Source organism: Myodes glareolus, chromosome 18, assembly GCF_982192425.1.
Source record: "Myodes glareolus chromosome 18, mMyoGla1.1, whole genome shotgun sequence".
In the NCBI taxonomy this organism is placed as follows: domain Eukaryota; kingdom Metazoa; phylum Chordata; class Mammalia; order Rodentia; family Cricetidae; genus Myodes; species Myodes glareolus.
Window position 1 is genome coordinate 13,346,473 of NC_142043.1, and position 22,147 is coordinate 13,368,619.

The 22,147-nt window shown below is 46.6% G+C and overlaps 1 protein-coding gene across 7 annotated transcripts in view; it reads left to right on the forward strand.

Moving 5' to 3' along the window:
• Runx2 (RUNX family transcription factor 2) overlaps nt 1–22,147 on the forward strand; it is a 312,262-nt gene that overhangs the window by 191,375 nt on the left and 98,740 nt on the right. For 2 of the 7 annotated variants that reach the window (XM_085679353.2, XM_048445224.3), the window contains 2 exons: nt 5,647–5,712; nt 7,210–11,532. The exons of 3 other annotated variants lie outside the window; for them this stretch is intronic. In XM_085679353.2, the coding sequence (XP_085535479.2) occupies nt 5,647–5,712; nt 7,210–7,685 (542 nt within the window). In that variant the 3' untranslated portion in view covers nt 7,686–11,532. Of the gene's footprint in view, nt 1–5,646; nt 5,713–7,209; nt 11,533–22,147 lie in introns of those variants that run through there. 2 more of the 7 variants (XM_087897973.1, XM_048445225.3) reach the window with 1 other exon arrangement.

Here is a 22,147-nt window from a genome sequence, read left to right on the forward strand (position 1 = left end):
CTCAGGGACCCAGAGACCCTATGTCTTATCTGTCAAGACCATCAATGCATCAATGTTTCTTTCTCTCTCTCTCTCTCTCTCTCTCTCTCTCTCTCTCTCTCTTCTCTCTCTTTCTCTCTCTCTCTCTCTCTCCCCTCCACACACATTTCCTTATCCCTCCAATTCCAACCATGGAACTAAGGGTCTCTGCCAGGGAGACAAGTGCCCTTACATCCAGCTCCACCCATCAATGGTTGTTGATTGAGCTAAAACCCCCATCAATGATGATTAATGATTCTGAAATGCTGAATGTTTACACAAGTGCAGACATTCAGAAAGTTTCAAATTCTGTCCCCATTACCTTACTGATTCCAAATAAATACCATGACTTTAATGGCAGCAGTGGGCGGGCCCAAGCTCCTGAGCAGGGACAAGTGCACTAACTGGCTGGAAGGACACGCATCGCATCTCTGATCTGAGTCTCCCCATCCCCCCACCAATTTCATCTCTTCCCCAGGGTCTTTCCAGTCTGCAGCTGCATGCATGCTGGTTCTGAGGTAGGGCTGGTGTCAGGAAGGAAGGACTAGCATGCTAGGGAAACAGGGACATTTGTTTCTCAGTGGCAAATAGCGCTGGGCAGGCGTTCCATCTGCAGTATGCGGTCAGGTGATGCATGCATACTGCATCATCCTGCGAGTAGCCTGGTGTCCCTTTTAAAGAGCATTTAGCAAGGTTTTAGGTATGAAATGCACTTAAATTACATTTTAGATTGGGTGTCAGCGTTGCTTAGTTTTGCTTATTTTGTTTGTTTTTGTTTTTAAATAGTTTTATGTTTTGTCAAGACAGTATCTCTCTATGTAACTGGCCTAAGCTAAGCTGGCCTCAGACTCACTGTGTTGTCTGTTCTGGACTGAAACTCACGGTGATCTTCCATATGCTTCCACCTTCTGAGTCCTGAGATTACAGGCGTGAGCCACCCAAAGCGTGTTTAAAACAGATTTAATTATGACTTTTATTTATGTGTAAACTGTGTGGCTACGTGACTTGGGGCATGCTATGTGTATGCAGGTGCCCTAGAGGCCAGAGGGTATCAGACCCCCTTGAACTGAGTTACCGGTGGGCTCTCTTACACGCTGAGCCACCTCTTCAGCCCTCCCCAGGGCTTTTGATGCCTGATTTTTACTGTGTTGCGACTGTACTGGCCATGTCACAGAGGTGCTGACACCTAAGCTCATCCCCTTGTTTTTCCATTCAACCGCTCATACATACATACATACATACATACATACATACATACACACACACACATACATACATACACACACACACACACACACACACACACACACACACACATATTCATTTGAGGCTCTTACAATGTACTAGGTTCCAGGAGGGATGTGAGAGGAAAATAAAATAAATCCCGTGCCACCCAAAGCTGACTCTAGTGAGGCAGAACAGACCAAGAAACAGCTAATAAGTCAGCGGAGGCGCGAGCACGGGCTCAGAAGGGCCGTGCAGAGAAGTACTACTGTTGGAAGAGGAGCCAAATAGGACGTTGTTCCATACGCGGGCAGTTGGGATGGGGCAGCCGAAGTATTGAAGCGGAAGGAGCCTCTGCAAGCAGAGGACAGCAGCCCTGGGTCGGCCGTGTGTGGTCGGTGTGCCCGGGAAGGATGTCTCAGGTTAATAAAAAGTTCATGAGCTTTATTTGAGATTTGTTGAAGCCATAACTCCTGCCATGTAACTGCCCCCAAAGTATCTCTGAAATTAACACCTGGCTGCCTGGCTGCTGGCTTTTCCTGTCGCATGGTGGTGTTCTTCATGCACGCACGGGCTCTGAATGTGCCGATGTTCCGTTAGATTCAAGGCTCTATGTATTTCTTCTGCCTCTGTCTGCTCCTTCGGCTGGGTCATGTCGGTTCTGCTTAATGTTTAGTTGGGATGCTAACATACCCCGTTTCCCAGCTGACACCCCTTAGTAACAAGCACTTTACTGTCCCCAAACTCCAGTTTCCTTTGATTGTAAAGACCTCTTTGCTGTTTTCAATAACAACTGTTTAGCGACGGTCTACTAAATGATACATGTATCTTAAAGATAGGGCTTAGAAATGGCGATTATTAGCTACTGCGCTGTGGCTCTTGTAGCTCAGTGGTAGAGAGCTAGTCTAGTATGCCGGAGGCTATAGGTTTGATTCCCCAGTACTTCCAAAAAGGGAGGAGGGCCAGAAAGATAGCTCAGTGCCAGTGATGTCTTTCAGCCATTATGGGTATACACGTATAGCACACACACACACACACACACACACACACACACACACACACACACACAAAAGGAATAAATAATTTTTAAAAAAGAGAAGATTGAGTATTCCCATTCGTAAGCCCTGACAGGAGAGATCTGTGCCTTTCACAGTTGTCTTTGATTGTGAGTCAGACACGATCCAGGGTAAGCAGCACTGGGGAGTAGAGCATGACAGAGCTGTGGTAGCGATAAAAGGCCTGGAGAGCCAAGTCCGAGGCTCTCCTGTATTCCTCCTGTCTGGGTCTCACACACTTTCCCCTTCTCCGAAGACTCCAGAAACCCCACTAGGTAAGGAGAGCCTGCCGGCTTTCCTCTCACAGACCTTGTGGGGAGAGGCAGGGGTTTTTCCTCCTTTTAACTTTGGTTTTGTTTTTATTTGGGCCTTGTGCATTTTATAAATGTATCCTTCCCAGTCTGTGTGAGCCTGTGAGGAGCTCCTGCCTTTGTTTGCACACTGTCCAGCTGTGGCTGGCAGTGGAGGCAGCAGCTTCAGAACAGAGCGCATCTGTAGGAAGCCAGGGCATCCCAAGGGATGGAGCCCTTAACCTGGATTCCATTCTTCTTGTACCCCGAGCAACTGAAACTGGTTGCCGTTTATCAGATTAGATCCACAATGTGGCTAGAGTGGAGCATTAAGAGGGTCGCCCCAAATGGTAATTATCCCTGGGGTAACACTGAGATAACTAAAGAGCCTACTTAGGTAGTTTCCAATTAGACAAAGTGAGAGAAGTGGGGAGGGGGATTGTGATCGGTTCAACCCGATTCCTCAAGGGTAGAACAGACTGCTTGTCTTCTCTTAGCAGACTGGGTGTCTGTCTCTGGCGCTGCTTCCTTCTCTGCGCTTCACTGTATGGGGATGCTGATTGAGTGAAGGGCTCCTCTCTGACTTGGACTCCCCTAGCTGTCAAGTGTGGATTGATGACAATCCATGGGAAGGTTAGACTTTCTCATTAGCACACTTTGACCAGCAGGAGATCCATGGCTAACTTGGGAGACCAGGTGCACACTGACCAGCATAAAGTGTCATAGGTACTTTTTTTTTTCTTCCTAAGACAACCCTGGCTGTCCTGAACCCTTTCTGTAGTACAGGCTGGTATCAAATTCACAGAGATTTGCTGGCCGTCCTCTGCCTCCCGGGTGCTGGGATTCAAAGATGCACAACAGCACTGCCCAGCTGGTAGCTACAAAGTTTTGTGGAAATCATCTTTAGTCCTCCAAAAAGTCACCCAAGTGTGCAGTCTCCCTCCTGCCCCGTTTTTCAGGTTTACTGTGTTAGTGTTGCTCCATCCCCAGGTTGAGTCAAACTAGCCTATCAGGAAGATGCGTCATCTTGGAGGTTCACTGACTTCTGTCAGGCACCAGGCACTTGAAACACCATTTTGAAGCTTTGATTTTTGTTTTGAGATAGGGATCTCAGCCCTGTAGCTCAAACTAGCCCGGAAGTCACTATGTAGTCCAGGTTAAACATGTCGTAGTCCTACCTTAGCCTTCTGGTGCTGGATTGCAGACTTAAGCTGCACCCTAGGTTAATTTTGAGACTCTTCCAACCAGGTCTCATGTGGTTAGTAGAACCCTCAATTTCCTGGCTGTTTCCATTTTTCAGTAGTTTACTGTACCTTGTACGTGGTCACGATCATTTACGGCCAACAGCACAAAGAATGACCTTAGCTTTATTTACTCAGTCGATGACAGCAGCTGGAGCTTTAAGATGTCTGGGTTGCTCCGAGGCGACAGGCCTGTCACCGGGGAAGAGGGGTTGCATATGCACAAAGTTAGATGGGTTTATACTTATAGAATACTCCAGGCTTTCGTCTTGTGGGCATTTTTAACAAGTCAAATTGACATTTCCCGTAGCCAATTCAGTATGTGTTTTTAACTCTTTTTTTTTTTTTTAAGTTTGTGGCTGTAATGTGGCTGATGACACAAAGGAGCAGTGTCCTTGTCAAAATCACCCAAAAAGGAGATATAAAAAAACCACAGCACTCGTATAAGACAGATGGCAAGTTCAGGTGCAGACTCAGTCAGGGAGAGAAACTGTAGTTGCCTTTCTTCCCTCTGGAACACTGATTGTAAATAAACTGGGGTTTCTGTTAGGATTCTTCTCACCTGCCCATCATCCATGAAAAGTTCCTATTTCTTCACACCCAATACACTGCAGTGAGCTTCAGAAATAACACCTGCTCACATGAAACGACTGAGCAAACTCCAGAAAGCGCCATTGTTCCTAGATTTCAAGGAATCTCTTCTAGTTCCTTTCTAGTCTACTTCCGTTCACTCAGCCAGGAAAGAGCTGGTCTTCAAGACGTCACAGCCTCAGAGAAGTGGCTGGCCAGCAGGCTGTCCCCCCAGCAGACACTTGCCCCATAGCTTTCCATGATGACAAATGAACCCCAAGCAGAGCTCACCCATCGAAAGGTGACTGTCGGTTTGTGTTAGTTATTGTCTCTAAACCGCAAAACTACAACGATCTTGGCATAAGCCGCCGAGCAATAAAAACGTCAGCAAAATGTAGCAGCTAAAATAGAGGCGTGTGGTTGGACAAAACACAAAGCCTTATCAGACTTTACTAGCTGGGTCCCCCATAAAGAGTTTTAATAAAAATTTCTGCATCAAAATAAGCGAAGCCATATGGATTTTTAATTATTCCTAAAACGTAGTTTTAAGGAAAAATAAAAACATGTAGAAGCCTTAAAAAGAAACATCAACCTGCCTATCTGTGAGTGAAGTCTGTGCTGCTTGGCGGGGAGAATGTTGACATTTGATGTGTGACTTCTCTCCTTTTTAAATGACTACAGTTATTCTGGCCATGTGCTCTGGGTACTGAACTTCCTGCACAGGGAAGTGACCTGCCTGTGTCTGTTAGGCTGGCCCCTCCATCTAGACGCTATGGGGCAAGAAGGCCGCTGAGGACCACCTGTGGCCTCTGCTTGGGGTCCGCACTGTCTGCAGCGGGCCATAAATACAGGGCAGGGAGGTGGGTACTCTCATCTGCCCCCGTTTCTGATTTGCACAGCATCGCCTAAAACTGGGTCTTATCCAACTCTCCATTAGGGGGAGGGGGCAGGGAGAGGACAGGCAAGGGAGGGAGGGGTTTATAAAGAGCAGACCCTAAGCGCCTTGCTGCATGCATTTCAGTTTGTCATCTTGAAAGTGTTTGCTTCTACTCTTGGAGGCAGTTCATTTGCTGCGCGCCTTCTGCAGATGGGCCGGTGGGTTCTGGGAAGGCACTAACGAGGGGTGGGAACCCCCTCACACACACCCCAAGGCCGTTCTTTCTCCTCCTGCCTTGGAATTAATGTCATAGACCAGATGTCAATGCTAGCGTTGGAAGGGAACTTAGAGTTCGTCCCCTCCTTTTCCAGATGATGATACTGCCACGTCTGACTTCTGCCTCTGGCCTTCCTCTCTCAGCAAGAAGAGCCAGGCAGGTGAGACTTCACAATTGCTGGGGGCTGGGCTGGGCTGGCTTCTGGTTTGTGAGAGAAAGGTTTTGTTAACCCCATGTTGCTTTCAAGCAGTTACTTTGTATGACAAATGCATTCCATGCCTGAATCCCAGCTCCAGGTGAAGGTACAAGCCCCGGGCATTCTTACAAACACCAACCACCAGCCAACCGGCCTTTTCGGGACACTTATTTGAACGATCCCTTCAGTAAACATCAGATTATCCCAGAAGAAAAGCTGAGGACCAACTGGGCCGAGGGACTTTCGCTTGCAGCTAAAACCTGCCGCAAAAGCAGATACAGAAAAGCCAAGTCAGAAAGGAAAGGGAAACTTCAGAGTCACAGTCTTAGCGAGCGACATTGATGTTACCAAAGGGCTTGCCATAATTCTGTCAATTCTAGAAAATTACAAGGAACCCCAAGATCGTAGCTATGAGTTTTATCTATTTCAGAAGACTAGCTTGCACGTGCAAAGTCTCTAGCTCTGCTTTCAGGAGGTAGACGGCAGAGGTGTCTGCCACGGAAGCACACTGGTAGCTTCAAATGTGGAAGTTCCAGAGGGAAGCCATATCTGCTTCTGTGCTTTTAAAGCCCCCCAAAACTTTTAAAATCCACTTTAGTGGAGGGTTTCAGGCAATCTCTCCTCGGCCTGAAACCGTTACAAAAGTTGCCGTGGGCACCCGACCTAAATCAGGTTCTGTGTCACTCAAGACTCTGAAAGGCAGTGACTGTCTAGGTCCTCACCCCCTCCACCCTCCCACGCACCCCACCCCACCCCACCTTCAATACCTTCTCACTTAGTTATGACTCAAGGGAGAATTTCTGAGGACTCTCCCCAACACCCCCAGAGAAGCAAGATAGTGTTAGATTACATTGAAATCTGATTTGATTTTTTTTTTTTTACCATGACTACAATGAGGATCGTAACAAGGTCTTAAATTCTTTTAAAAAGAATTAGTAGGAATATGTTGAGGGAATCTGTTCAATGTACTTATCTTAACAAAGAAGCCCACCCCCCTGGGGTAAACTAATAAATCTTTAGAATTTGTTTACACTGAGTTAGGAAAAATGAGTTGGTCTGATTTAGTACAAGTTTCATGTCAGATACCTGAAGTGTACTGAGAAACAAAAAGAGAGGTGGGGTGTCGGTGAAGAGCCAGACTTAAAGTCTGGTGACAGATCTGGTGACTGGGGTGTTGGGTTGGCTTCCGCACAGGGCCTAGCATACATTTGGCTTTAAAAAGTCCTTCGGGATTTTCGGGGCTGGAGAACTTAAGGATAAATGTCATTAAGATTGTAACGTGGGGAAAGCCAAGCCCGAGGTGGGCAGTGCGTTTGAAAATCTGTTTGTGGCTTGCTGTTCCTTGGGAGAAAGCTAAAGTTTTCTTTCTTTTTTTTTTCTTAAATCTTGTAAAAATTCTATCATTTTAATTGATATTTACAGATGTTTCCCCCCCTCCCCATCTTCTGTTATAATTTTTAGGTGCTTCAGAACTGGGCCCTTTTTCAGACCCCAGGCAGTTCCCAAGCATTTCATCCCTCACTGAGAGCCGCTTCTCCAACCCACGAATGCACTATCCAGCTACCTTTACTTACACCCCGCCCGTCACGTCAGGCGTGTCCCTCGGCATGTCCGCCACCACTCACTACCACACCTACCTGCCACCACCCTACCCCGGCTCTTCCCAAAGCCAGAGTGGACCCTTCCAGACCAGCAGCACGCCATATCTCTACTATGGCACTTCGTCAGCGCCCTATCAGTTCCCCGTGGTACCGGGAGGAGACCGGTCTCCTTCCAGAATGCTTCCGCCATGCACCACCTCGAATGGCAGCACGCTATTAAATCCAAATTTGCCTAACCAGAATGATGGTGTTGACGCTGATGGAAGCCACAGCAGTTCCCCAACCGTTTTGAATTCTAGTGGCAGAATGGATGAATCTGTCTGGCGACCATATTGAAATTCCTCAGCTGTGGCCCAGTGGCATCCAGGGGTCACATCCCACATGTGTTAATATATACATATATAAAGAGAGTGCATATATATGTATATTGATTAGTTTATCTAGAAGATTTCTCAGTCACTCCCTAGTAGTGATCTTGCAACCCCAAGAGGGTAGAGACAGTCATAACTGGGTCTCGTGTTGTTTACTATTTAAGATGTCCCTTTTACCAAGGAACAAATGGTCAAAGGTGTTGTTGTCTGGTCTGTTTTCACAAGTAACCTGTTCCTTTGCCAATTCAGAGAGGAGGACTCCGGGTTCAGGAGGAAGAAGAGCCAAGCCACTTCCTCCCTGTCCTTTGAAACCACAGCTTCGGCTGTGTAGGGGCCGGTGCGCTCTGCAGACCAGCCTGCAAAGCCGGCTGTGTGGTGCGCTCAGAAAGGGCAGAGGTAGCAGGAATGCCGCATCCAGGGCTGTCCATTCTGAATGCCTGTTCCAAGGTTTGCCCTCAGACTTGCTGCAGGCACACGCCTGAACTTTTAAGTTCACTTATTATCTTTGTTTCCTACTCTAAGAAAGTGACTTCAGAAATACTGATCAGGATAGATTATTTTATTTTACTTTTTTGTACTCCCCCATTTCCCCCATTGAACCAAAAAGAATTCCTCCCGAGCCCCCTTTCCTTCCCCGTCTCCCTTTTATGCAAAACTGAAAATGGCAATACCTTATTATAGCCATAATGATATAGTGTTTGAGTTGGCTGTGTGTTATTTGTTTTTCTTTTTTTAAATTATGAATATGTGTAAAATCTGAGGTAACTTGCTAACGTGAATGGTCATATAACTTTAAAGATATATTTATAATTATTTAATGACATTTGGACCTTTGGAACATTTCTTAGTGTAATGATATGTTGACTTCGGTCTCTAAAAGTGCTTTTTCTTAAATAACAAATTTCTTCAGTGGGCTAGAGCCATATCTGAAATATTGCTAAGCAATTTCAATTTCTTCAGGCACAATGTGGCTTTTGAAGATCACTTCCATCTCCAAATATTTTAGGTGTAGTTGTATTTGTGATGTATGAAGGAAATGCTGTTTCATTCTTTCAGATCTTTGATTGCCTCTGATACAGCTTTTTACCTTTTAAAGCAATAATTAAAGATTAAAAAAAAAACAAAAACAAAATACCCACGGACCTGTAGCCCTTTAAAACTTAATGTGGTCCCTTTACCAGCATGAAATGCTGGAAACACGTGGTTTCCTAATTTCTTTCTTTTTGGGGATGGTGGTGGTGGCATGGTCTTTATGGTTCTTGTCGTATTAAAAAGCCAAGCACAAGTAAATAACTGCAGAAAAGTGTTCTGTGGTCTCAGAGAGTTAAGCAAAACTCTAAATCGCAGGCTTCGTGGTTGAGAAGCTAGTCAGCTGAAAGCCACACATGTGGTAAAGGCTCAATCACGACACGTGTAGTGTAGGGAGCTCCGACACACCAGGACTCTGCCCTTGTCAGCCTTACCACACAGTCATTCATGGGAACCCCAAGTGCCTTAGCCAACGAGGGCTTCCAGCGGCCTTCCAAGGAGCAGAATGAAAGTCACTGTCCTAGGGGAGCTGGTCAGCTCAAGTCATGGCCACCGTGGCTGCTGTCAGGAGACACAGCCTATGAGAACCTCCACGAATCCCTTGATATTAGCAGCTGTCGCTAGGGAGGGCCAAGAGCAGGGAAGCCCATGTGCCAACTGGTGTCCGCCACTGCGTGTGAATTTGAGACCCAGCCCTCCAGGAGGATGCACTTTGACCATTCTTGGACCCTTGCAGTCAATCCCTGAGTGTGAATCCTTAATCCAAGCCAGGGATTCTTCAATGACATCACTAGGCAGATGCCAGCACTATTCCTGCACAGGCGGTGGGGGGTGGGGCAGGGTGGGTCCCCCTTCCTTTGAATCCTGAGTCATCCTAAGTAGAACTCTGCAGACTCTTGCCTCCGCCCCCCAGACCCCCTTGCTTTCTGTCCTTTCTCAGGTTGACCTTTGTCCCAATGTGGGACAGTCTGGGCGCAGGTGGACCTGTGTGTGCCTCCAGTCTGGGTTTTCCTGAGAACCCTCCTCACTCCTTCTGATACAAATCGAGGGGGCAAGAAAGCCCCCGCTGAACCAAAAACACTTTGCCTTCTAAAGGTTGTGTACCAAGTATGTTCAGAAAGATAAGCCACTTTGTATTTCTCAAGCGGGAAGTCGTAACCGATGCTATTTATTGCCGCGTGTGGTAGCTTGAAGCACACCACCGTCCCCGTGTTTGTTTGACTCCACTTCAGCAGCGCTTACAAAAGCCAGTGTCTGGTCACACTTGTCAGCTTGCATTAATTGACATGAAGATGTTACCATCGGTGCCAGCTGCACCCTATTTAATTTTTTTTTTAAAAAAGGGTACTATATTTGTACATTATTTCTTAATGTTAAAGGGCTTCTTAAAGTTTACAATACACATATTAAGGGACTAGAGGGGATGCACTAGTGCCCAAAGGTTACTGTAGTGGCTGCAGGCAGCAACCCTGAGACACTTTGAAAACAGGTTGTTTCCCTCTGCCCTCCCTTTGAGAAAACTTCAAGTATTTCTCTCCACTTGTCGGCCACCTCACTGGGTGGCTCCCATTACTCAGAACCCATTCTTTCTTCTGTTTGTTTTTTTTTGGGGGGGGGTGCGGCTAGGATTTAAAATCCCCTTCCTCTTCCCTCGTCTCTTTAACTCTCCATTTGCACTGGGCCACATGTATGATTTCTGGTTTTAAGACCAAAGCAATGTCTTACTTACTTCTGGAACCATCTATGTGTACTAACCAATGTCCTCCCCACCCCCTAACACACACACACACACACACACACACACACACAAAGAGAGAGAGAGAGAGAGAGAGAGAGAGAGAGAGAGAGAGAGAGAGAGAGAGTTCTCGAAGGGGCACAAACATCCCTGGGATTTACAGTAGGACTGGCACAGCCAGATTTTAGAAAAACACTCTTCAGTGTCTCAGAAATTTTAACCTAGGCCATAGCTCAGATCAGGTACCATGGTTTTAGTTTTAGGTTAGGGAATGAGAGACTTAACAGATTAACTACTGTTTGCTCTCTAAACTGTCTCCTCCTTTACGCAGAGACCCTTGGGAAACAAACAGAGAAACATCTCCACACCCTTAGAGACTGTCCAGGGTAGATTCAGAAGGGAGGAGCCATGTTGGGGGTTCCGTCTACTCCAAGGAAAGGGACTGACAAACCTACAGAGAGAGCATTAGTAGAAGCAATGAGAGCCACAGTCTTGAAAAGAATAATACACAATAAAAGACGATTCTTCCAGACTTTGAATTTGTTGTTCTTAAAATAGATAATGCATCTAAAACAAAGCTTGTTTCCTATGTGAGAACCTTCATAGCTGTCTGTTTACTTCATGTTTACAAATAATTGTTTGCTTTGTAATGCAGTACTTTAAAAATATACCAGCCAAAACCATAACTTACAGTAATTTCTTAGGTATTCTGAATAAAATTCCATGTCTTTTGATATGCCTACCATTCTTAGATTTCTGTGGAACAACAAAAAAAATTGTAGCATTTTGTGTAAATACAGCGTTTGTTTTTATTTTTTATTTTTCTGATTGCTATTGCCCAAGATTTGCTTTCCATGCACGTATTGTACAAATTCTGCTTTGTACCCCAGGTCATGATTGTGGATGAGTTTACTCTGGACTTCAAAGGGACTATTTGTATTGTATGTTGCAACTGTAAATTGAATTATTTGGCATTTTTCCCTCATGATTGTAATATTAATTTGAAGTTTGAATTTAATTTTCAATAAAAAGGCTTTTTTGTTTGTTTTTCGTTTTGTTATGTGTGTATCCTGGGTCCTTTCTCGTTCGTGTCTGACATCTACTCCTGCCTACACCTTCCAGGATGTACCAGAGCTAGGTAAAAGCAGAGGTTCTTTATTCCTTGTGGCGGGGGGTGGGGGGCACTGTGCTGTTGTTTGCCATGCTTCTGGGGGAGCAGACAGAAACTCCAGCCATCAACATGTCTTTAGTGCCTGAGCCTGAAGGATGATGGGGTGCCTATGCCATTCTCCTGCAAAGCCCCTGAATCCAGGTCTGGATGAGCCCAGGTGTGTAGACCTCTGAGACAAGAATGGGACCCAGCAGCAGACCACCCCCTTCTGGCTTTAATCAGATCCCAGGCAGCCCAGATAGAGGGAGGGGTCTATTTTCCTTCCTATACTTCCTTTTGGGTCTTCAGAAATAAAAACCTAAGTCCAGTGATGATTAAAACAGACCTTGGCCCAAAGGACTTTGGCCTCAGAAGCTTTCTGCTAGGGAACCTAACTGTGTTTTGGGGGTTTTGTTCTCTTTTTTTTGGCCAGTGCTTATTTTTGGTAAGTCCTTCCTTTTCCATGAGATTGAGAAGTTACTTGCTTCATGGTCTGTCTGTTTTGACTTACCAAGGTTCTAATGCAGGGGTCCAGAGACCCTGGTTAGAGATGTTAGGTCACTGGCCATATTGCTTCTTTATCCCAGTATGGTAGTGACTTCCCATAAGAGGGCTGTTCCCCAAGAAATCCTGGAAGCAGATTATTTCTAGGGGAAGAGCCATCCTAGAAGAATATGGCTGAGCTTTGGCCAGAGAATTTGTTTGTAACTCTTTCAAGATGAATATTTATTTATTTCAATTAAACATTCCCGTGGCTTTTAAAGGCATGGGGAGGGGCACAGAAGCGCTCTCTCTTGTTTTGTCCCCTGCCACGTCCCTTCACTCCTCTGAACCTTAAGTTTCTTGCTAATTGTCTAGACCTTGACGTGGACATTTCCCCGGCATTCTCCTCTGCTTTCCAGACTGTTCTCAAGCCTCATAAATACAAACACGTGTCTCTGTTCTCTGTTCAGAGTTCTCTGCTGTGTCCAGAGTCTTGAGGGGCATTTGTCAGCAGCCCCAACCTCGACCTACTGGATGCTAAGAGAACCTCTCAATCCCCACCACCAAAAATACCTCTAGGCATTACCAAATGGGCAGCATCTCCATGGGTTGGAGGCTTTGCCTAAAGTCTTCTGTGGTACTGGGATGAGGGTATAACTGAGCTGATGGGAAGGGATGCTGCCTACTAAGCCAAGGTCACTAGCAGAAGGCTGAAGGGCTTCCCATCACGCATGCGGACCTTTATCCATCCCTTCACCCGATGGACCTCGGGGTTGGTTAGAGCAGGAGAATGTTCCTGCTGTACTTCCCTCTGCCGCCTCTCAGCTGATCCGAAGGCTGCCGTGAGGCTGGCGTTTCCCCCTGGCTGCTCTGTTTTCTCACTGCAGCAGCAGGCGGAAGAAGAAAGTCAGTTCTCCGGTGCTTTTGACCCCTCGTGTCCCAAATATTTAATCATGAGACATTTCTGTGAGAGTGGGAGTTTCCTGTTAACTCAATCCCAGCCGAGACTGGCCCAATAAACACCTTAGCTCTCTGTGACAGAGTTTATTTGGCCGGGCAATGGGTATCGCCATGTAAACAGGAAGCCCCTGAAGTTATTATCCACAGATGTGGTTGAAGAGCCACATGTTTGTATTTATGAGCCTTGAAAACAGTCTGGAAAGCAAAGGAGAATGCCGGGGAGCCCTTGGTCACAGTGAGCACAGGTCTTCCAGCAGTGCAGACTCTCTGCTCCTCCCCCCATTTCTTCTGAGAATGGATGAGACACAATACAGACATAACCAAGAGGCACTGTGGAAGCAGGGACGAATTCCTGTGTGTTAAGCCACCACCTCTATAATGTGCTATCAGGTCAGAGGCAGGGAACTCTGGCCTCATTCCCGGTCCCAGGTCTGTGAAGATCAGTTAGAGACCATTCTAGAAAACAGAATATTGAGGGCACTGAAAAAGCGGGTGACTTAGGGCAACAGTGTTACCGCCTGAGGGTTCGCTTTTTCCGGGAAGGTGGAGGACTGTTTGGCTGACTCCTGTGATTTTGCTGGTCTCACCAGGTTTCCCATGCAAGACCATAAACCCTCACACATTCGCTCCTAGATCCCGTCCTGAAGGACGGGTCTACCCTGCTTGCTACCCCAGGGCTGCTCATCTATGCACAGTGCAACGTGTTCCCCCACCCATGGCTCTCCTTGCCCTTTCTGGTCTCTCTCCTTGGTCTTGGAGTTGTTTAAGAAAGGCCAGGTAGGAACTGCCATTTAAATTCTGGGCTCCGAGCAAAGGCGACAGACTCCTCCCTCCTTGCCATTCTTCCTATGCACCCCGATCAGCCTTACTGGGACTTCTTAGGGACTTCACAGCTGTTCAATCTGGAGATCTTGGGAAAAGGAGTTTTAAAAGGTCTTCCTCAAAACTTAGATTGGGTAAAGATATAATAGACCAGGGAGGTGGTAGTGGTGGTGGTGGGTCCATGCAAGCACACCAGAAGGGAGGAAGGCAAGCCGTTAAAGAAACTGAAGCAAACCACTCCTGGGGATGGCATTGATTTGCCAGAGGTGTTTGTTATGACTGTAATTTCTCAGGGGCTTGGGAGAAGCACCACTGCCCCATAGTTTCTAATTCTTCTTCACATGGACAAGGAGCAGCAGGTTAACAAAAGCGTGTTGGGCGTGACCTTTAAGAAGAGGTCATTACTAATTTTTGTAATGCTTTCCTTCAAATGCCTCTTGTGACTCAATCCAGCCCTGTCGTTCAGAGAGGCTCAGCCAGTCAGAAAACAGGAAGATGCAATTCGGGAAACTTACCTAACCTTTACTAAGACTTCTTCATTTTTTTTATCTTGTCACAGTGATGTCTGGTCACTTAGTGCAGGCTTTTTTTTTTTAAAAAAAAAACTTATTTTAAGTATTTATTTTAGCCTTGCAAATGTTGCTTCTTTTTTTCCTGTCATCCCCATGTGTGTGGACTTGGTGCGCATGTGTATTTGAGTGTGTGTACTTACACATATATGGGGAAGAGGTGCATGCATGTGGGGGCCCTAGGTTGACATAGGGAATCATCTCCAATCACTCTGCACTGTGTTCATTGAGGCAGGGTCTCTCATTTGAAGCCAGGGCTCACTGAGATGGCCATCCTGGCTTGCCAGCTCATCTCGGATCTCTTTCTTTATTTTCCCTGTCTCTACCTTCAAAAAGCTCTGGAATGACCAACAGTCCGCCACACCCACCTGCTTTCCTGTGGGTTCTGGGCATGCAAACTCAACTTTGTCTTCATGATTTTACTTGTTGGTACTTTACCCAACAAGCCACCGCCAACCGCTCACTTCTTTCTGACTATGTGTTTTTCCCAGCTCATTTGGTCCACTCGAGCTGCTAGAAAGTGAAGCATTCCACCTGCCATTCTCGTAAAACAAAAGCAAGCAAACACAACTTCCAGCAAAGAATTCTACCGGAAGGCAAAGTAACAAAGGAATGCAACTTGAGTTAGGACCAGAACAAAAATAACAGCAGTCCTCAAGTGGCTGTGTGCTCTGCAGGTCTTAGGAAACTTCTGGGGCACCGGAAGTACTAGAGTTAGCCTGAATGAGGGGTTAGCGCAGTAAGAGATGGTGTGTCAGGCAGGGGTAGCAAGAGCTCTCGAAGCAGAATCGCGTAATAGATTGATGTAAGTGTGCAGATTTATTCTTTAAAGCCAGCAAAAAAGCCAACACACAGCGCAGCATTGACAGGGGTGGGAGTGCCCACAAAGTGTCTGCAGGCTTTAAATGCCTCGGACGCCCTCCCCCCCCTTCCTACGCCAAGCCATTGACTTTGTAGAATGTCATCTTTTCCAGCCAGTCAAGCAACTGACCACTTTCACTTTCTCTCTCTCATTTCTGTTCATTCTCCCGGCTCCACATGAGAGAGAGGGTCATGGCTTCTGCTGGTCACACCTTTGGCCTAAACTTTCCTCTGATATTTAGTATTCAAGATCGTGAAAGTCATGGTGGCTTTGTCCCTTTAGCAGGTACTGAGGAAATTGGGTGGGGATCTGTGGGAAGAACAAAAACATATGTGAGTGTGGACCTCTTGTCCTTGGTGCATTGGCAGCGGACAAATGCCAAGATTACTATTGACAACAGTTTTTTTACTGAAACTTCCAGAACAGAGTGTGAACTCAGGCTGTGCAGAGAGAGGTTAGTGGGCCAACTTGCACTTCTGGGCCTTGGGAGGCAGAGGAGTACTAGGAAGGAAGCAAGTGCTGAATCTGAGCAAGGAGTTAAGTGGTTAATAGGAACTAAGGCTTTTTATTGGCTAATAAAACCTCTCAAGATTTTTTATATTATATGGTTCCTCCAGGCTCCTGGCCCAGTGCTCAAAAACAGAAAAAGACAAAAACAACAGCAAAAGGCTAGAGCTTAAATACCAAGGCAGCTCAAGTCTTGTTTACTTTTTCATTTCCGCAGTTGTAAAAAAAAAAAAAAAAAAAAAAAAAAAAAAAAAAAAAAAAAAAAAAAAAAGGGCTTCAGATTTATCACACTGGAGTTCTGGACCAGAGATCCTCGCCTCCCCAGGAAGGAAAACATAAGCCCGGACTCTGTGTTTCAGGAGAGGGAGACCCACGGTGGAGGCTTTGGAAAGCATTGGCAGGGAGGAAGAGCAGACACTTCATGGACCACGTCCCTGGTCCTGAATGCAAATGATCGCTGTCTTTTTATTACACGGGTACTGTTCTCCCGACAGAGCGGGATGTTCTTGTTTTTAATAATAGCCAGACCAGATGCTAACTGCTCCCCAGCGACATGCTGGATGAGTGAGCAGGCAAACAGCTGATTCCTGTTAAGAAGAACACCAAGAGAATAAGCCAGAAAGTATGAGAATTCTCTGGAAGCTTCTGCTTTGCAAACCCCTGTTTGGCAGAAAGATCACAGAATCCGAGCTGAAAACACAGTGTGTCCCCTGCACCCGTTCCTTGTCCCGCTGCTTACTGGGACCCTGGAGCCTCTTGCTTTTGCCATGTAACCCTGTTCTGCATTATTCAGGGGACAGGCTCCAGGTTCCTCCAGAGGGAGAATCTGAAGCTCTGGGCCCTCTGACTTTGAATGACTGTAGAAAAATATTCATCAGTAGGAGGAACTTTTCACTGGGTTCCTTTGCCATAGAAAACAGTGAAATCCTGACCGCGAGCCGATCTTCACAAACGGCATCTTTGTTCCGTCTTTTTGACTCCTTCTTCCCCCCGTCAGAGTCCATCAATCTGCCAGATACTATTATTTTTGTTTTAGAATGTGACCCATTTGCAACAGACTTTCCTCGTTCCCAGCGACCTATCAGAGATAGTACAGAGTTTCGTGTTCTAAGAGGAGGCAGGTTGCCTGATGTTATTTCCGGGAGACAAAGGTGTCCTGTGGCACGGGTCTATGCAGAGCTTTCTAGATTTCTTGGGACTTGGCTCCCAGCATAGGCGGGAGGCTTACCCCAACAGCCCCTTGCAAGGGGGCTCTTTGTTGTTCTTTTTGCTTCCCCCTCCCTACCTCAAAGATCCTCTTCCCAACTGTCATTCTTTCCCTCCAATGCTAAAAGCTCTCCCAGTGCTTTTCAATTGTCCTCCTCCCTCGCTGGCCTTGAGTCCAGGTGGCCCAGATTGCACAAGGGGCTCTGTGCTTGGAATGCCTTTGGAAGCCTTTGCTTTGATGGCTCTCTGGGTGTAAATTAGACCTGGTGGCCGTCACAGAATGCCCTGTGCACCTGGTACTGTTTGCAAGGTTTCTCTTGCCTTATCTTCATTTTCCCAGCAGCCCAGGGACGGGTTAGCAGCGTTTCTGTTCCCATTTCACAGATAGGAAGCTGGGGTTCAGACTTGTCCCAGGTTACAGGGCTATTAAGTCTCAAGCCTAGATCTGCCTGATTGCAAAGACAGCCCTCCTAAGGCATGGATTTGCACACAATCTCCTTTCTCATCTCTATAATGGAGGCTATGAGAAGTAAATGAGTTAACGAGATATGAAAATGCCTTGCAAGGTGTCTGGCACGTAATAGGTGTAAAATAGATGGTACCTATTATTACTCATGATAATTAAGATGATTATTTTAAAAAAGCACACGAAAAACTTTCAATTAGTTTGAATCACAATACAGCCAGAGCCACAAGTGGGATGATTTTTAAATACAATTTTGACATTTAAAAATCTGAAAGTGATAGTTTTCTATAGAATTTGAGCCCTTTTCTCTTTCTTTAAGAAGAAAATGTACATGTGGTTCTAGGGCTAGAACCCCAAAACCTGTGCTTGCTCGGCAAGGGCTGACACTGAGCTGAATCCCTGATTCAAATCACCTGAGTATTTTTTATTTTGTTTTGTTTTGTTTTTCTATAAAACATGAAAACTACATTGGCTCAGGCTTCTTACCAGAGGCACCGTCCCTGAGGCGCACAGAGCTCTCCCGTCACAGCGGGCATAAGGTGCAAAGCCCTTCCACACATTCGGAACAGAGATGGTGGCCCTAACTTGACCCCAGGTGTCTGTGGTCTCTTCCAAGGTTTTCCATTACTTTCATATAAACACTGCTACTGGAGGGAGAAAAAAAAAGCATTATTAAACTTAATTTGGCAGTTGTTGGACTCATTTAACAGAAAAGAGAAAGACCACAGCCAAGAAATCTCCGTCAATTCCAATTCTCTTATTTCTATGACTATGGCCCCCCCCCCCCGATGAAAAAAGGGAACCTAAAGCCATGCAGTGGAGGGAAGGGCAGCTGATCTAGAGGACTCAGGCATGATGCAGCTAGCAGTGGGACCCCTGGGGGGCCCTAGGTTTTAGCACCAGAGTCTGGGGTCAAGGCTATGAGTACTCCCTGCCCTAAATCACTCCCGTCTTCTCTCGGAGTATCTTCAACACCTTCCCAGCAACCGAGATCCTGTTCATGGGAAACCCAGTTCACAAAAGGACCCCTCTTTCTCCCAATCTCTCTCTCTCTCTCTCTCTCTCTCTCTCTCTCTCTCTCCCTCTCTCTCGGTTTTGGCAAATCTTTATTCATACTCAGTTTCGAGCTCTAGGCAGAATAGTATATAAGATGGCCGCCACCACCCGGAAGCTCCTGAGGAGCACGCCTACTCCTTCTCGTCCACCTCAGATGTTTCTGCCACTCTTTTATTTATTCTAAGTCAGTTAGGGTGACCAAAGCCAAGGTTTAAAAAGTTAGGTCTAGGGGCCAGAGAGACAGCTCAGTGGGTAGAGTGTTTGCTAGAGCCCACATTTTCCAGAACCCCTATAAACGCTGGGCTGGTGTGACCTGTAATCCCAGTGCTCAGGAGACAGATGTGGTGGCCAGCTGGGCTATTGATAGACTCTGCATTTCAGGAGAAGCCCCAGTAAAGAAGTGGAGAGCAGCTGAAGAAGGCACCGAGCATGAACTCCTGGGACACACATGCACTCAAGGACTAGTGCATGCATACCCACAGACATCACATCTACAAGTACCCACATGCATAGAAACAGGCAAACACATACACATACACGTACACGCACACACACGCAAGGGGGGGCATTTGCCGTTCGTTTGTAGAGGGAATTGGGGTGGTTTTCATTTCTGTTCACGGCCAATTTCGTTTCCTTTTGCTCATTTCCTTTAGCACTGAGCATTTGTAGGCTACTTCACACTGATCTTAGTCACAGGAAACCTTGGTTCCCACCACATGCATGTGTGACTCGGGGCTCCACACAGAAGAAGCTTCTCCTTCCTGTCACAGCAGCCTTGCAGCCAACTCTGCATTGGGGAGTCAATGGAAGCTTCTACAGTAGGAGGTGGCAGAAAGAAGTGGGTTACAGGTCTTTAACTCCTCCTAACTTGTTGCATGACCTTGAACAAGCCACTTTACCTCTCTTGACCCTCTCTTTAAGCATGGACAATAATAAATTGCCTGCCAGATGGTCTGTTGGCCATACAGCGTTTACCTATAGACTTGAATTGGCTTTTAAAATGGAGAAATTATGGGGAGATTTAAGAGGCAGCTAGAGCCTGTCTAACAGCAGAGAGAGAATGGGCTCCATTGTTTCTCATGGCCCTGAAAAATGGTCATTTTGTGGAGAAAGAGGAAATGAAATCCCGAAGAGGTGAAATCATTTCTGCAAGATCACCCTTTGGGTGCAAGACTGGAGACCAGGGGTGAGAACGTCTCTTTTCAGGAGCCCCTGGACTGTCACTTTTGTAGGGGAAACATCCTTGGCATGGTATTTTCACCAAGCACTTAGTGGCTTCCCTAGTTTCCATGAACTTAATTTCCATTTGTTGCAAACTGAGTCAGACAGATCCCCTGAAATTTTGTTTTCTGCAATTCCCAGCCCGCTGGGAATTATCTATATCATGCTTCAGCTAATCATGTTAAAGATGGAGCGTTGCTCTCGAAAAAGCAAGGTGAAGTCAGCCTGCCACGTCTGTAATTCAGTAGGAGAGAGTTGAAGCCATTCATTGCCGGACAAAGCTGTCCTATCCACTGGTGAGGCCTCTCCAGCTGATTCTCCTGGGCTGGACAGGAAAGCTTTTTCCAGTCCAGGTTCCCGTTGTCCATGCTCAGGGAGGGCTCACGGGCCATGCAATGAAGACTCTTCTCTCATTTCCCATGCTGGTTTTTAGGGCAGGGCCACTCTGTCACTTAACCGGATAACAAAGGTCATTTCACTTGTACCTCTTTGTTTCCCCTTTTCTGTTTGTATGACCTATAACCTACAGCTGATGCCTCTTTAATTTAAGAATCATCAGGAGAGGGGGCTGGAGAGATGACTCAGTGGTTAAGAGCACCAATTGTTCTTCCAGAGGACCCAGCTTCAATTCCCAGCATCCACAGGGCAGTTCACAACTGTCTGTAATTCCAGTTCCAGGGAACCCGACACCCATGGCGAAACACCAATGCACACAAAATAAAAATAAATAATTAAAGAAAAGAACAAGGAGAGGAAGAGCATGCTAACAGGGCGATGAGAGCTCACAAGAGTCTAATGTTGCCATCTGACAGAAGTTACAATGTAATTAGGCGTAGCACACCTTCCCGGTTCAATGATAGTCCCCTGTGGTTATGCCAAAGGCTCTCCAAATCAAGAGCTTCTGCATTAGGAGAAGAAGGAGGTGGGATGCCAGGAAGACTCCAGCTTTAGCCTATCCACAGCTTGAGAAAAAAGTGACTCTTGCTTTGCATCTCAATTCCCTAACCTAGTCTGATCTTAACGGAGGGGTTACATTTTTATTTCAGTAAGCTCAAATATGGATTGAACACTTTCAAGACAGGATGGATATGTAAGTGACTGAGACACACCCTAACGTCATGAAGATCACCTGATCTGCCCCTAGGGACAGATAGAGACACCCCTCCTTGCACAGCAGGTGGTATAACAGAGATGTGATCCAAGGGCCCAGGGACACCAGGAGCAGCAAGCTCCTGGGAAAGACGTTGCATTTGAGCCTCATCTGGATGAGTCGTTTTATGCCATCTTGGGTCTGAAGCTGAACGAGCACCCACCCTGCACCCTCACAGTACCCAGAATAAAGATATGCTGCCTGGAAGCCCCAAGGCTCTGTAGAAGAAGAGGAGGCAGAGGGGGACAGTGCCTCGCTCTGCGGAGAAGAGCAGGACGGGTTCTCAGAGGGCTTGGAGTGAAGGCTGAGGGGTGGGCACAGACTCCGCTGTGCAGTAGAAGAGAGGAGGTGGGATAGAAGCCATGCTATGGGGAATCACATGCCACGAGAGCTGGCTTCAGCCAGGCAGGGAAGGCCATGCTTTAGAGATGCAGCAGCCCCAGGATGAGCGGCGCCAAACCAGCCCTTTGAATAGGTTGTGGAGCTTGGGAAGTCAGGGATTTAAATTGAGTAATTGAAAACCAAGATACAAGACAAAAATAAGTGCAAGATTTTAATGCTTACCCAAAGTGGGTATAGGCAGCCGAAATCAACCAAGTGTCAGTCCATACATTGGATTGTTTTATCTAGTTGCTTACCCAACACCTATTGCCAGGTGATTTCAAGTCCAGATGGGACAATAGGGGATAGGTTTGGCACCAAAGGCCTTCAGCATTCAGTAGGAAAGGGTGACAGGCATGAATAGTTGGGACAAGTCTGTACTCTGAATGGTTGGGCATACGCTGAGCCACCCTATCCTGAGAGGTGTCGTGCCTATGACTCCAGCTCTACCCACACTTCTGAGCTCTCCTTCAGAGGCCCGCCATGCCCTCCAGGACTGTACACAGTCTCCTCCAAGTCCACCCCAGCCATGACTGGGCTGCGGATCTCTCCTTTGGAAAAAGAAATTAGTCCAAACTCTCACCCTGGAAGAATGAGAGTGTTTGAATTTCAAGGGAAGTTTTTGGGAGTCATTTGAGCCTCACCTCCAAAGCCCCTGTAGGGAGCTTCTTGAAGGTTCTTCTTTGGCACCTGGAGCTGCTGCATCCTCGCAGGCAGGCCGTGTCTCCCTGTCCAGCCAAAAACCAACCTTCATTCCTTCTTGCCCAAGCACTCTGTCCAGATCCCTTGAAATAAGAGGATTTGTGTCTTTGATCATCATGGGTTAGGGT